The following is a 15741-nucleotide window of genomic DNA, read 5'->3' on the forward strand; positions in this document are numbered from 1 at the left end:
TTATAAATTAAGCATTGAAATGATCATCCACTTCTTTACCAAACTCAAGCACTATGATCATCTACTCATCAAGCACTATGATCACCCACTCATTTACCAAATTAAGCACCATCTTTGTTATTTTATGTATTGTTGTTCACTATAAATACCATCACTTATCTCACTCTTTTGTACACCAAAAACAAGAACAAGAGTTTATAATCAAAGAATCATTACATTTTCTTCTTCCTTCTTATAATAAACTCTCTCCTTTATACTAGTGTTATTTGCTTCCTACGGGTATTAAATTCTACTCTTATTTAAATTTCTCGATACTATAAATTATAAGTTATTTCATAACAGAAACAAAATAAAAACAATCGTGTTTTCAAACAAAACTTCTCAAAAATGTACTTGGTTTTAAAAAACCTAAAACGAAATTAGAGGCATTATTCTACTAACATAAATAAAGTATAGGCACTAGGAAGAAAATTCCGAGAAAGGAAACCTCTAAAAGTTCGTTCATTTCAAAATATATTATTACACAAATAACCCATATAAAACCCATTCATAATTGGTTATCATTCAATATCAATTATTATTGATATAAAACCCCTCACTAGGTGTTTCTCCATTTCCTCCAATCCCATTCGGCCATTCATCACTTTCCTCTATCTCATTTTCTCTCTTATTATCATCTTGTGTTATTTCTCTCTCTCTCTCATCGCCGTGATGGTGCTCTCTCACGCCGCATCGGATTCGGACGTCTCCGTCCACTCCACATTCGCGTCACGATACGTTCGAACTTCACTTCCTAGGTAAAATAAAACTAAACAATATAACAATCTTGATCATGATATACGTATGTATAAGCTCCATAATAATGGAGGGTTGATAACGTTAATATCAGGTTCAAGATGCCGGAAAACTCGATTCCAAAAGAAGCGGCGTATCAGATAATAAACGATGAGTTGATGCTTGACGGTAATCCAAGGCTAAACTTGGCCTCCTTCGTGACCACGTGGATGGAGCCTGAGTGCGACAAACTCATCATGGCTTCCATTAACAAGAACTATGTCGACATGGACGAGTACCCTGTCACCACCGAACTTCAGGTATCTGATCATATACTATATATATCATGATCGTTCAAAATCAAGTTTAAACATAATTACGTATCGGCTTATATATGGAGAGAAATGATTATAAGATCTTCAGCATTTTTTTCTAAGGATCTTGTATGTGGCCGAGATATTATATGGTATGTTTTGATTGATGTTTTAATTTAAATTTGTATATACCATTGTTCATAGGTGCATTTCTTTCTTTTTTTCTCTCTCTCTAATTTGTTCCTATATATTAATATATATATGTTACTATTATTAGTTTGTATCATCATAAGATTCTTTATTATTGATTCTACATATATATAAACGCAACGCCACCACCTATCTTGACTTTTTCTATGGCCGTGTTTATTACTTTTGGATTCATTTGAACTACACTATAGTAATTAGTGGGAATATTGGTACTACGTTTCCTCAATTAATACCAGTCATTGTGTTCCTTGCTACTACGACTATTTAAATTGATAGCCGGACAAAGTTAAAACTAAATGATATTTAATGATCGGGCCAACATTGAAATAAATAGAATATAAAATTCAAGTTATACTTACAAATAAGTTACAAGTGGTTAGATTCCTCGTATTTTAAATTGAAATATAAAGAGTATGAATAACATTATATGATATGGTATAATAGTAGGATCAAATTTAACATTCTGTATTATTTTCAGATTAGAATATGATCGTAATTTTTTTTTTCATCAATTAGCTGACCGTAATTATTTACATTATAAGATTTACACGACCTCATGCTGAATTATAGAATAAATGTAGTTGTTAATGACTAATTAATCTCCACCCCTTTAAGTGTGCACTATTTTAAATTTACTCTAAAGATCTGTGACGGTGCTATTCACCAGGAGTAGCATCAATCTCGGTGTCAATAAGTCATACGCCACGCTGCTTTTCGCTAAATAATCATTATTGTTTTAATATTTTGAAAACAGAACCGATGTGTGAACATGATTGCACATCTATTCAACGCACCTTTAGGAGAGACAGAGACGGCCGTTGGAGTAGGGACCGTTGGATCATCTGAGGCCATAATGTTGGCCGGTTTGGCCTTTAAGCGTAAATGGCAGAACAAGCGTAAAGCGGAAGGCAAACCTTTTGATAAACCCAACATTGTCACTGGAGCTAATGTTCAAGTAATTAACGATTATTCAAGTTTAGTAATCATAACTAAATCTTTGTGTTTGACCAATTTCTTACAATGACGGATCAAAATGTTAGGTGTGTTGGGAGAAATTCGCTAGGTACTTTGAGGTTGAGCTTAAGGAAGTGAAACTAAGCGAAGGGTATTATGTGATGGACCCGGAGCAAGCTGTTGAGATGGTCGATGAGAACACTATATGTGTTGCGGCCATTCTTGGTTCCACTCTTAATGGAGAATTTGAAGATGTCAAACTCTTGAATGATCTCTTGGTCCTAAAGAACAAAGAAACCGGGTAAATTAATTAGTTTTCATACCAATGGATTGTTTACACTATATGATATTAGTAGTACTATAGTTAGAATATTTAACACGTTTACACTAATCAAAACAACTAATAACTGGGTCGATATTTGCATGTCTTTGATAGATGGGACACACCAATCCATGTGGATGCGGCAAGTGGAGGATTCATAGCACCGTTTTTGTATCCAGAATTGGAATGGGACTTTAGACTGCCTTTGGTGAAGAGTATAAATGTGAGTGGTCACAAGTATGGACTTGTGTACGCAGGAATTGGTTGGGTGGTTTGGAGAAACAAAGAGGATTTGCCCGAGGAACTCATCTTCCATATCAATTATCTTGGTGCTGACCAACCCACTTTTACGCTCAATTTCTCCAAAGGTATGTTTAACTTAGTGATGGTCTTAGTTGCTGCTTGTATAAATTTTCTTTCTTGTTTATCAAAATTTAATTTTCTTGCTAGCTATTCCTAATCTTTTATTTGTTTGACATTAACGTACTAGCCATGATCTAGATTGACTAACATCAAAGTTATGGAGGGTAAATAATATCTTTCTACTTAACAAAAATAAAGTCACTTTGCAAATTTTCTTGCTATTCTTATCTTTTGTGTTTGACTTATACCTACTAGCCTTGATCTAAATAGGCTAATATTTCTACTTTTATATACAAAAGTAAGCTACTTTTAAAATTAGCCGTAGATCATCAAATGGATGGAGCAATAGAGGTCAAACTTTTTCCACTTTTATTTACTTTGAACAATTTAAGAAATGGGTAGGACATGAACATCAAAGTGATACAGGTAACACAAAAATTTAAGTACGTAAAACGTAACTTAGACGTCGTCATATTAAAATGTGATTTTCATATACTTTCAACATCTGAACTTTTTATTAATTGTATTTGTTATCACTCATAGCCAATCACTCTTCATTGATTTTCCTAAATAACGCAGGTTCGAGTCAAGTCATAGCTCAATACTACCAACTTATCCGATTGGGCCACGAGGTGAGTCAGTTCATGACAACTGTTAATACTATATATCATGCTAATGCTAAGTAATTAGAAATTCCTTAGTAAAATAAAATGTGTCAAACAGGGTTATAGAAATGTGATGGAGAATTGCAGAGAGAATATGATCGTGTTAAGGGAAGGACTTGAGAAGACAGGAAGGTTCAACATCGTATCAAAGGATGAGGGAGTGCCGCTTGTCGCTTTCTCCTTGAAAGACAGCAGCTCTCACACTGAGTTCGAAATCTCCGACATGCTTCGCAGGTTAGTTTTTATTTCAGAAACCATAGAAAATCTATGAAATATTCTAAAGACAGGTGCTATTTGACAAACAATAATTTTTAAAAACAATGTGAATTAAAATATATATAAAATTTTGAAATTATTTTTTGAAAATTTTAGCAATGGAGATGCTCTAATATCTCAAATACTCTTTCTTTCCCAATTTCGAAAGGTTTCACTTTGATATGATTCATGCACTGATGCACTTGAGAGTAAATACATAAGTTAGACGTTATTGATACTTCAAAGATTCATAAAAACAAGTAACTAGATTTGTGTATGAATATGATGTATCTATAACTTGTCTATTTATATATTGAAATGTAGGTACGGATGGATAGTGCCGGCATATACTATGCCTCCTAACGCACAACACATAACTGTTCTTCGAGTGGTCATCAGAGAAGATTTTTCAAGAACACTCGCAGAGAGACTTGTGATCGATATTGAGAAAGTGATGCGTGAGCTCGATGAGCTTCCTTCACGAGTAATCCACAAAATTTCGCTGGGAGAGGAGAAGAGTGAAGCTAACGGCGATAACTTGATGGTGACGGTGAAGAAAACCGATATGGAGAAGCAGAGAGAGATCATCAATGGCTGGAAGAAGTTTGTTTCCGACAGGAAGAAGACAAATGGTATCTGTTAACTGAAATAATAATATATAATGAAAATGTTTGGACTGCTTTATCAATAATGCATTTGCACTAATTCGGAGATTTGAAGGGTTTTACTTAATTGTTGTTGAACAATTTGATTAGTACTTGTAATATTTTTTTGATATTATTGTGACATTTTGAATAAAGTTTCTGTGTTTTTGTTATTAGTTTGTCATGACCATTACAAATGTGATTAATGAGTCTAGTAAATGCATAATATTTGGCTTATAATAGTGTTGCTAATTATTTTCAAATAAAAAACTTATTATAATTGAACTTGTATCATCATTTTATAATGTGCAACAATAAGCAAAAAAAAGTTACACAATCTAGTAGTAATTAATTCTTTTGATCATACAAGAGATTTATTTATTATAATATTTTTATAACTGAACTTGTATCATCATTTTATAATGTGCAACAATAAGCAAAAAAAAAAGTTACACAATGTAGTAGTAAACTTTGTTTGATCGATACAAGAAATTTATTTATGATATTTTTCAAATGAACTCTAAGCTGGAGCAGGAGCACCATGGCTAGAGCAATGTTTCTCAACATAGTTGTTAACGAAAGGGTTACGGAAGGATCTGAAAACCGTATGCTTACAACTTTCATTCAACGTCTTGATCGTAGCACAACATTCAGAACCAACGGTTGTTTTTTTGGTTAACATCTTCATCAAACATTTTGTTACCATCTTGTAACTGGAAAAACACTCCTTTAATTCCCGATTTGGGCTGTGTTTCTGGATAGCCGAGGGCCCCTGAGCGTAACCCGACCATTGGAGCTCTTCGTCATCTGTTGGGTCAATGAATTGAGATGTGACACAGCTTGAAAAGATAATTATAGCAATAAAAATTGTAAGATTCTTCATTTTCTTTGGATTCTTTGTCGATGTGAAATTGAAAATTGAGAAAAAATGAATATACTTTTAGTTTTGGATGCCTTTAAGATGAAACTACGTCAGGGTTTATATAGAAGTTTACAATGAATACTTTTATAGCATATACAAACAAAATATAGAAAGAATCATGTCTATAATTGTTTATATTCGATTAAGGACATAAATCTAAAATTTGCATGTTGTTAACCCAAAAAGATTGTATAATATCTTAATGTTGACCAAAAATATGGTATAATATCATAATAATACTCTGAGATAATATCATTTAAATAGTATTTGTGCTAAATAAGTTTTGTATGTATTTGAAATTTATTATAATTTTGATAAATTAAATTTTTAGATAAAAATGGATAGATAATTTTGATTGGTTAACAATATAAGAATAACATTAAATTATATTAAATTATATTAATCATCTTAACACATGCATCTCCATATCATATAACAAATATGATTTTAAAGATTGGGTCAAGCAATTTAGATTTCAATTTTAATTTTAATTTTTGTTATTAGTTATTTAATTACTTACGTAATAGGATAAATTTCAGTTGATCAGTCTTCAGTCAAAATCATTAGAACATACAAAATAAGCAAAATTGTTTAAAAGTATGAAGAATGTGACAAATAGGTAAAATCTCTGATTAAGATTTTATCCTAATTCTTATTTTACTTATTTAATTAATTTAAAATAATAAGATAAATTTGAATTGATGATTCCTCAATCAAAATCATACGAGTTCGATAAATAAGAAAATTATCTAAAATTATGGTGAATATAACAAATAAAGAAAATCATTTTCAGATAATAATAATAGTATAGATAGAAGATGGCCACCGTATAACGAGGAAAAAAGTAACAAATTAACATCGCCTATTACAATTTTTTCATTTGCACAACATTATCTCAAATTAACAAATATCAAATATTAGGATAAGGTTCACAAATTAAATCTTAAAAAATAACTATGAACACATGACATAAACCCCTTAAAAACAGAGTTATGATTAATTCAAAATAATCTTCTTCTTTTTTTTTTGTAGAAGAGTTGTCATTAATTCAGAATAATATGTTGTTAAATGAATCAGATTATATTTCTTTTGTATAGAAAACAACTAAATTCTGCCAAAAATAATAAAAACTAGTATGTATTGAAATAAAGCTGACAACCAAAAATATTATAGCGACAAAAAAAAAAAACTAAACCTAAAATCATTATTTTTTTGAAGATTTAAAATTATTCTTTTGCAAGTTCAACTAAAAGCTTGTTGTCACTGTTCTCTACTTTATGTTTAAGCTTCAGTAGAAAACAAACCATCATACTCTACTGGAAAAGCCAAAAAAAAAAAAAAACTTTCAAATAAGCTTTTAAGTTTTTGATGTAGCTTATTATGCTTCTGATTTCTGTTAATGTTAAAACATATAAAAATTTACCAAAGTTGCATAACTTCTAACTTCTCTTGACAAAATTAAAAACAATGTTGACATTATATGGTTAAATTAAAAAAAAAAATTGTTCGGCCATTTACAACTTATAACTTTCATGTCGAATGTCGAGTAAAGTGACAGTAAAAAAACATGTGATGGCCAGAGACTAGTGATAAAGCATTATCAATAAAGCATTTGCATTAATGCGGAGATTGAAGGTTTTTACTTTGTTGTTGTTGAACAATTAAAGTTTCGTTTGATTAGTACTTGAATATATTTTGATATTATTGCGACATATTGAATAAAGTTTCTGTGTTTTTGTTATTAGTTTGTCATCCATTACAAATAGTATTAGTGAGTCTAGTAAATGCATAATATTTGGCTTATAATAGAGTTCCTAATTATCTTCAAATAAAAACAGTCTTATTATAATTGAACTTTTATAATGTGCAACAATAAGCAGAAGAAAAGTTACACAATGTAGTAGTAAACTCTTTTGATAAATATGAGAGATTTATTTATGATATTTTTCAAATAAACTCTAAGCCGGAGAAGGAGCAGTAGCATCGTGGCTAGAGCAATGTTTCTTAACATAGTTGTTAACAAAAGGGTTACGGAACGATCTGAAAACCGTATGCTTACAACTTTCATTCAATGTCTTGATCGTGGCGCAACATTCAGAACCAACGGTTGTTTTTTCGGTTAACGTCTTCATCAAACATTTTGTTACCATCTTGTAACTGGAAAAGCATTCCTTCAATTCCTGATTTGGGCTGTGTTTGTGGATAGCGGAGGGTGCCTGAGAGTGACCCGACCATTGGAGCTCTTCGACATCTGTTGGGTCAAGAAACTGAGATGTGACACAGCTTGAAAAGAGAACCACAGCAACAAAAATGGTGAGATTCTTCATTTTCTTTTGATTATTTGTCGATGTGAAATTGAGAAAAAGTGAATATGCTTTTAGTTTTAGATGACTTTAAAATGAAACTACGTCAGGGTTTATATAGAAGCTTACAATGAATATTTTTATAGCATATACAAACAAAACATAAAACAAAACATAGAAAAGAATCATGAATAGTTATGTAAGAAATTGTTTATATTCAATTAAGGACATAAATCTACAAAATTTGTATGTTGTTAAGCCAAAAAAATTGTATATCTTAATGATCAAAAATATGGTATAATATATCTATCAATACTATTATTTGAGAAGTAAATTTGTTTATTTATCATGTTCTCCATGATTTTAGGTTGAATTTTTAATTTTAATAAACAACATTAATTAGACTAATTAAAAATATTTAAAAAATAAATTACATAATTCACTATTTAACTGATTACAGATTTATATTGTTAAAATTATCTCAAAATAAAGTAAAAAACGTGTTTGAAAAAGAAAAGATAATTACATGTATTTATTTTGTGTTTAACTACATCTTTCTTTCTTATTTATTTGTTAATTTTTAGGATTAGTAGTATATATACACATATAATAATTAGATTTATCATTATACTAACTATTTTAAATAGTTTTATCAAAAATAAATTGTAAAAAAAAAAGTTTTATAAAAAAGAACAAACATTGATTTATATTTGTTTGCAAATGTAATATATGATGGCATATTTTTTAAATTAAAAAATTTATTTTAGGATTAAAATACAAAAAATAGGTATATAAGGAATAAAAATAAATTTGATTTATATTTGTTTGTTAACATGATTATTTTGTGGTATTTTCATTTTCAATTTTATTCTTCTACGTATTTTCATTTTTATTTTTATTATTGTTCTTCTGATTTGTTGTGGTATTTTCATTTTTATTCTTATTATTCAGTTAATAGAATGAAATTTATTTGTTATTTAATTTGAAAATTTTAATATTATTTTTTATTGGGAATAGAATTATCTTTTTAAAAAATATTTTCTAAATATCTGCCTCTAAAAGAGAATATTTTCAAAATAAAAGTTTTTATTTACAACAAGTATCTTATGCAGTATTTATAAAAAATTTAAAATTAAATTTATTTACTTTTAATTATTTCAAAAGTTTCACAGAATTATAACTTTGTTTAAATTAAAATGTAAAGAAAAATGTGATCCTATTTTTTTACGAGCTGCAATTTTAAAATGATTTTTCTTAGTTATAATTATTAAAGCTTGAAATTTAAAAGACCATTTAATAATAGAAAATTATGATTTTATAATAAGAAAATACTATTTTATAGTAAAATATCAATCTCTATTTTAAAGTAAAAATTTAGATTGTCTATAGTTTATTCTTCTCTATTATAGAATAAAGAAAAACTATTTTATAGCACAATACTAAAAACAAAAATATTATGAACCGGGGGCACTTTTTGTTTATTCAACAAACTAAAAACAATTTAATCAAATAAGCTTAAATTGTTTAGAAAAAATAAAAATACTAAGGGGCACGTGCCTCCGTAAACCTAAGTATGTGTCCGTCCGTGATAGTACATAATAATTATCTATCAAAGAATTATGTACTCATGTGCGGACAAAATACCTAGTATCATAATAATATTTTATGATCACTTTATAACGAAAAAAAAACAGCAAATTAACATCGCCTATCAGAATATTCTCATTTGCACATCATTATACCCAAAAATAATAATCAAAAATTAGGATAAGGTTCACAAATTAAATATAAAAAGATAACTACATGACATATACCCCTAAATCCTAATACTCTTGATATAAGCACTTAGAATACAAATACATATACTCTTGCATGTGGTATTCGGAGTCAACCTTCCTATTTTGTCCACATGGATACAATGTTTCCAGTTTATTTAGCAAAGTCTCCATCGAATATGTTTATGTTAATGACCAAAATGAATCGTCATTAATTCAAAATAATCTTCGGTTCAAACTTAATGATGTGATTCAGATTCTATTTGTTTTGTATAGAATAAAAACTAAATTCTACCAAAAATAATAAAACTAGTATGTATTGAAATAAAGCTGACAACCAAAAATAGTATAGCTACAAAAAAGCTCAACCTCAAATCATTTTTTTTAAGTTTTAAAACTATTCTTTTGCAACTTGCAAGCTCAACAAATAAGCTCTAGGCACTGTTCTCTACTTTCTACTTTCTATTTAAGCTTCGGTAGAAAACAAAACCATCATAGTCTACTGGAAAAAGGCCAAAAAGACAAACTTTGAAATTAGCTTTTAAATTTATATAGCTTATTATTCTTCTGATATCTGTTAAAGTTAAAACATATAAAATAATTAACCAAAGTTGCATAACTTCTAATTTGTCTTGAAAAAATTAAAAACATTATTGTCCGGAAAATATTATAAATTAAAAAACGTGTTCGGCCATTTACAACTTGTAACTTTCATGTAGAGTAAAGTGACAAGAAAAATTGAAAAAAAAGAGTGATGGCCAGAGACTAGTGAAAACACGCAATACATTTGAATTATAGTAAAATGTAATATTTGCGCATTCAACCATACAATGTAAAAAAAACATATAATGTCAACGTGTATTCCAATGTCTAGTGCCGGCATATACAATGCCTCATAACGCACAACACAACTGTTCTTCGAGTGGTCATCAGAGAACATTTTTCAAGAACACTCGCAGGGAGACTTGTGATCGATATTGAGAAAGTGATGCGTGAGCTCGATGAGCTTCCTTCACGAGTAATCCAAAAAATTTTGCTAGGAGAGAAGAAGAGTGAACCTGACGGCGATAACTTGATGGTGAGGGTGAAGAAAAGCGATATGGAGAAGCAGAGAGAGATCATCAATGGCTGGAAGAAGTTTGTTTCCGACAGGAAGAAGACAAATGGTATCTGTTAACTGAGTAATATATAATGAAAATGTTTGGACTGCTTTATCAATAATGCATTTGCACTAATTCGGAGATTTGAAGGTTTTTTACTTTGTTGTTGTTGAACAATTTGATTAGTACTTGTAATATTTTTTGATATTATTGCAACACTAAAGCGTTGGGAATGTCCTAAAATCATGTGTACTTATTCTTGTTAAAGTCGTATCGTCGAAGTTTGACAATCGTATAAAATTAGGTGGTTATAATGTTTTGCTAGAAACCGTTTATAATCTATTGATTGAGAATTCATTACTAATTTTATATGATCTTATAGGGTCACACACCTAAGCAAACTAGATCAATAATATTTTAGGTTTAAAGTAATATGATATGTACAATATAAAATGTTATATGTATATATGCATATGTGTTATGTTCGTTTGCAATTACACGAGAAGAATGATTAATGTAATCTCTTCATAGATTGGGCTAAGCCCATTAACCTTTAATTAAGGTTATTGTATGTGTATTATAAAAGGCACAAGGTGTTGTGTTAATAAGGTTGAGAGACATAAGCCGTAACCTAAACCAAGAGAATTAGAGACGAACCGTTCGTTGTCACGTTCTTGCGACACTAGCACCCCATATCGATCTAGTTTGTGTGCGTGTGGATACCGATAGAGACACGACGTTTGGAGTGCTTGAAATCTCGATTTGGTTTATTCATCTTTCTGCTGCGAATAATCAGGTATATTCGGAACCCTAAGATCTAGACAAACTAAATTCATAGGTTGATTTATAAATTGTTATAAACCGATATGAATTCCAACAATGGTACAGAGCCTACTTGTTTAATACTGAAATTGAATAAATGAGTATATGTTAGATATATATGATTGCTAAAATCTGTATGAACTATTCTTAATCGTAATTGGATTATGATTTGAAGTTACGTTTCGTTCATATGTTTTAGAAGATGAATACATGAAATCTGACTTATTGATTTACGTGTGAAGGAATACTGAACTTTGGGAAAGCCAATATTACACATGTATGAGATAACTATAATCGTTTGATTATTATGCAACTAATATATAGTTTACAATATAGTTTACTTGCTTATCGTATGATATTTAATAACCAGGCATCGCGCATTATCGTAATGTTTGACTGCATGTTTTAAATATTTAGAAATAGCGTATTCGTGACTAATGAAATCGATTGAATCAAAGTGTTTGGTTCGATTGGTTTAATACGATTAGTTTGGTTTAATTGGTTTGGTCGTTTGATAAAATTTTAATTAGATTCAATTCTAAAATCAAATATATAAATAATTACTTATTTTAATTAGATTAAATTAATTTAATTATTTATAATTCAATTAAAATACATATAAGATATGTATTAGTTATATTTATATTTATATTAGATATAAATTTTAAATATAAGTTCAAATTGAATTAAAATTTGTTCCTCAATTAATTTCAAGTACTTTTAATGTCTAACCAAACTTATCAACTATCAAGGCTTGTTTCGTTGTAAGATGGGCTTTACAAAGCAAGGTGTATGCAATTACATAAGTGAGGTAGATGGTAACTGTTACCATATGAATATAAAACTGGTTTACTTGACTAGGCTATCAAAACGGTTTTGGGCTTAGAGACATAGGCTGGATAAGACATAAGATGTCGTCTAACAACCAAGAATTATATTTGATATAATTGGCAAAGTGTTGCTTACCTAAATAGCTAAACATTCGGGCGATGAGCCAAAGCTCACTCGAATCTTAGTGAAATATGGATCTTGGATTATTATATTCATTTGAGGAAATTGTTTTGAATATAATATGAGTTTTCTTAATTGTTGAGATTTCTCTAATTCATGAACATCGTATTAATATTCGTTATTCTTCTATTCAAGCAATGTTAACTCCTCACAACCCATTTTCATTGCGATATGTCCTTAAGAAGAACAAATTCAATGGATCAAATTTCCTCCAATGGTATCGAAACCCGAGAATTGTTCTCAAACAAGAGTTTAAACCCTACTTGGAAGATCTGAAAAAGAAAAAGACTTTTGAAACATCGTCTAGGGGTATTTATGTTATAGAAGTAAACGTTGCTACTTCTGGCTCTACTCTCTACTTCTTGGGTATTGGATATCGTCTGTGGTGCTCATATTTGTATGAATATGAATGGCCTAAGCAACCATAGAATTTTGGATAAAGGACAAGTAGGCCTACGCTTGGGAAATGGAGCAAGAGTAGCTGCTTTAGCTGTGAGAACATTTCACTTGTCTTTACCTTCAGGCTTGGTTTTAGAACTTAAGAATTGCTACTATGTACCTGCTATAAGTAGGAATATTATTTTCATTCCTTGTTTGGATTTGGAAGGATTTCAGTTTTCGGTCAAAAACAAGTGTTGTTCTTTTGATCGTAATGATATCTTTTATGGTAGCGGTCCATTAGAGAATGGACTTTATATTCTAGTCCAAAGCGTGACTGTCTATAATATCAGTACCAAAAGATTCAAGTCTAAAGACACGAATCAAAATTTTCTTTGGCATTGTTGTTTGGGCCAAATAAATAAGAAACGCATTCAAAAGCTTCATAGTGATGGACTTTTGAGCTCATTTGATTATGAATCATATGAAAAATGTGAATCTTATTTATTGGGTAAAATGGCTAAGGCTCATTTTACTGGACACAGTGAAAGAGCCAAAGACTTATTGGAACTTGTACATACTGATGTATGTGGCCCAATGAATATAAATGCTAGAGAAAACTATCAGTACTTCATTACATTTACTGATGACTTCAGTAGATACGGTTATGTGTATCTAATGAAACATAAGTTTGAATCTTTTGAAAAGTTCAAAGAATTTCAGAATGAAGTACAAAATCAACTTGACAAGAAAATGAAAAAATCTTCGATCTGATCGAGGTGGAGAATATTTGAGTTAAGCATTTAATGATCATCTAAGAGAATGTGGAATTGTTTCACAACTCACTCCTCCAGGAACTCCACGGTGGAATGGTGTGTCCGAAAGGAGAAATCTGAACTTTATTGGATATGGCTCGGTCTATGATGAATCATACAGATCTTCCACCATATTTTTTGGAGATACGCTCTAGAAACGTTTACGTTTACGCTAAATAGATGTCCATCAAAATCAGTTGAGAAGACACCATATGAGATGTGGACTGGCAAGGTTCCAAATATGTCTTTTCTGAAAATTTGAGGTTCTAATGCTTATGTCAAACATATGTTTACTGATAAGCTTAGACCTAAATCTGATGAATGCTACTTCATTGGTTGTCCTAAAGAAACAAAAGGTTATTACTTTTACTACCCCACCGAGAACAAAGTTTTTGTTGCTCATAGTGGTATTTTTCTTGAGAGAGAACTTCTTTCTAAGAAGAACAGTGGGAGTAAAGTACAACTCGAAGAAGTTCGAGAAACACATGAGATGGTTTCATCATCTTAGGAAGATGATCAATTAGATTTACGAAGAGTCGTAGAATCTACACTTGTGGAGCCTGAAGTGCGTAGGTCCGAAAGGACACGTCACGAACCTGATAGATATGAGGTTTGGGTGACGGATCCTCATGATCTATTGATAATAGATAGTGATGAACCTACGCCCTTTGAGGAAGCTATGATGGGCCCTGACTCCAATATATTGCTTGAAGCAATCATCTCGGAGTTGGAATCTTCGTTTTAATGAGGCAATCTAAGAGTTTGATTTCATTAGAAATAAAGAAGAACCTTGCGTTTACAAGAAGACTAGTGGGACCGCAGTTTTCCTTGGTGTTGTATGTAGATGACATACTTTGAGGTTGTTTCTTAATGAAAGACATGGAAAAAAGTTATATATATCCTTGGAATAAGAATCTATAGAGATAGATTAAATAAGACTATTGGATTATGTCAAGATACTTATATCGATAAGGTCTTACATATATTCAAGATGCATGATTCCAAGAAACGCTTTTTGCCAATGTCTCACGGCATAACTCTTAGCAAGACTCAGTATCCTTCGACACATGATGAGCGAGAGCACATGAGTAAAATCCCATATGCTTCTACTAAATTACTTGTGGATTAGTTCACTTTGACCTTGTCAAACGTCAGCCGTAACTGGTGATTATAAAGGCATTGATTAGGTGTTCTATAAAGTTTGTAAGGAACATGGATGGAACAAGATGGGATTTGTCCCTCCCATATAACGGGAGATAAATATCTTTGGGCCTCTCAAAGATTTGATACTGAGAAATGCATGGCCATGCTCAAACGAGGTGGATGTCAGTCGTTTGTTTTATCAGTATAAATCAGAGTTCGATAAACGTGATCTAGCTTAATAAGGATGACACAAGTTCTTGTCTTATGCTGAGATCGAGATATAGAGACAAATGGATTAAAAGAATAGATGATTCTAGTATAAGTGGGAAATTGTTGGAAATGTCCTAAAATCATTTGTACTTACTCTTGTTAAAGTCGTATCGTCGAGGTTTGACAATCGTATAAAATTAGGTGGTTATAATATTTTGCTAGAAACCGCTTATAATCTATGGATTGAGAATTCATTACTAATTTTATATTATCTTATAGGGTCACACACCTAAGCAAACTAGATCAATAATATTTTAGGTTTAAAGTAATATGATATGTACAATATAAAATGTTATATGTATATATGCATATGTGTTATGTTCGTTTGCAATTACACGAGAAGAATGATTAATGTAATCTCTTCATAGATTGGGCTAAGCCCATTAACCTTTAATTAAGGTTATTGTACGTGTATTATAAAAGGCACAAGGTGTTGTGTTAATAAGGTTGAGAAACATAATCCGTAACCTAAACCAAGAGAATTAGAGACGAACCGTTCGTTGTCACGTTCTTGCAGCACTAGCATCCCGTATCGATCTAGTTTGTGTGCGTGTGGATACCGATAGAGGCACGACGTTTGGAGTGCTTAAAATCTCGATTTGGTTTATTCATCTTTCTGCTGCGAATAATCAGGTATATTCGAAACCCTAAGATCTAGACAAACTAAATTCATAGGTTGATTTATAAATTGTTATAAACCG

The 15741-nt window shown here is 30.7% G+C and overlaps 1 protein-coding gene across 1 annotated transcript; it reads left to right on the forward strand.

Annotated features, from left to right (window-relative positions):
* The first annotated feature begins 572 nt into the window (after window positions 1-572).
* Window positions 573-4656, forward strand: LOC106329129 (glutamate decarboxylase 1). The gene is made up of 8 exons (XM_013767725.1): window positions 573-797; window positions 890-1094; window positions 2053-2253; window positions 2339-2553; window positions 2689-2942; window positions 3517-3569; window positions 3661-3836; window positions 4182-4656. The coding sequence occupies exons 1-8, from the start codon at window positions 712-714 to the stop codon at window positions 4498-4500; spliced, it is 1509 nt and encodes a 502-aa protein (XP_013623179.1). The 5' UTR covers window positions 573-711; the 3' UTR covers window positions 4501-4656.
* Window positions 4657-15741: the final 11085 nt, after the last annotated feature.

This window comes from Brassica oleracea, chromosome C3 (genome assembly GCF_000695525.1).
Source record: "Brassica oleracea var. oleracea cultivar TO1000 chromosome C3, BOL, whole genome shotgun sequence".
Taxonomy (NCBI): Eukaryota; Viridiplantae; Streptophyta; class Magnoliopsida; order Brassicales; family Brassicaceae; genus Brassica; species Brassica oleracea.

Excerpts from the sequence above, each read along its gene's own strand:
- LOC106329129 (XM_013767725.1), top strand. The coding sequence starts at position 712 with ATGGTGCTCTCTCACGCCGCATCGGATTCGGACGTCTCCGTCCACTCC. Across the intron at positions 1,095-2,052 it reads CTGTCACCACCGAACTTCAG|AACCGATGTGTGAACATGAT; the intron begins GTATCTGATCAT and ends TTTTGAAAACAG. Across the intron at positions 2,254-2,338 it reads TCACTGGAGCTAATGTTCAA|GTGTGTTGGGAGAAATTCGC; the intron begins GTAATTAACGAT and ends TCAAAATGTTAG.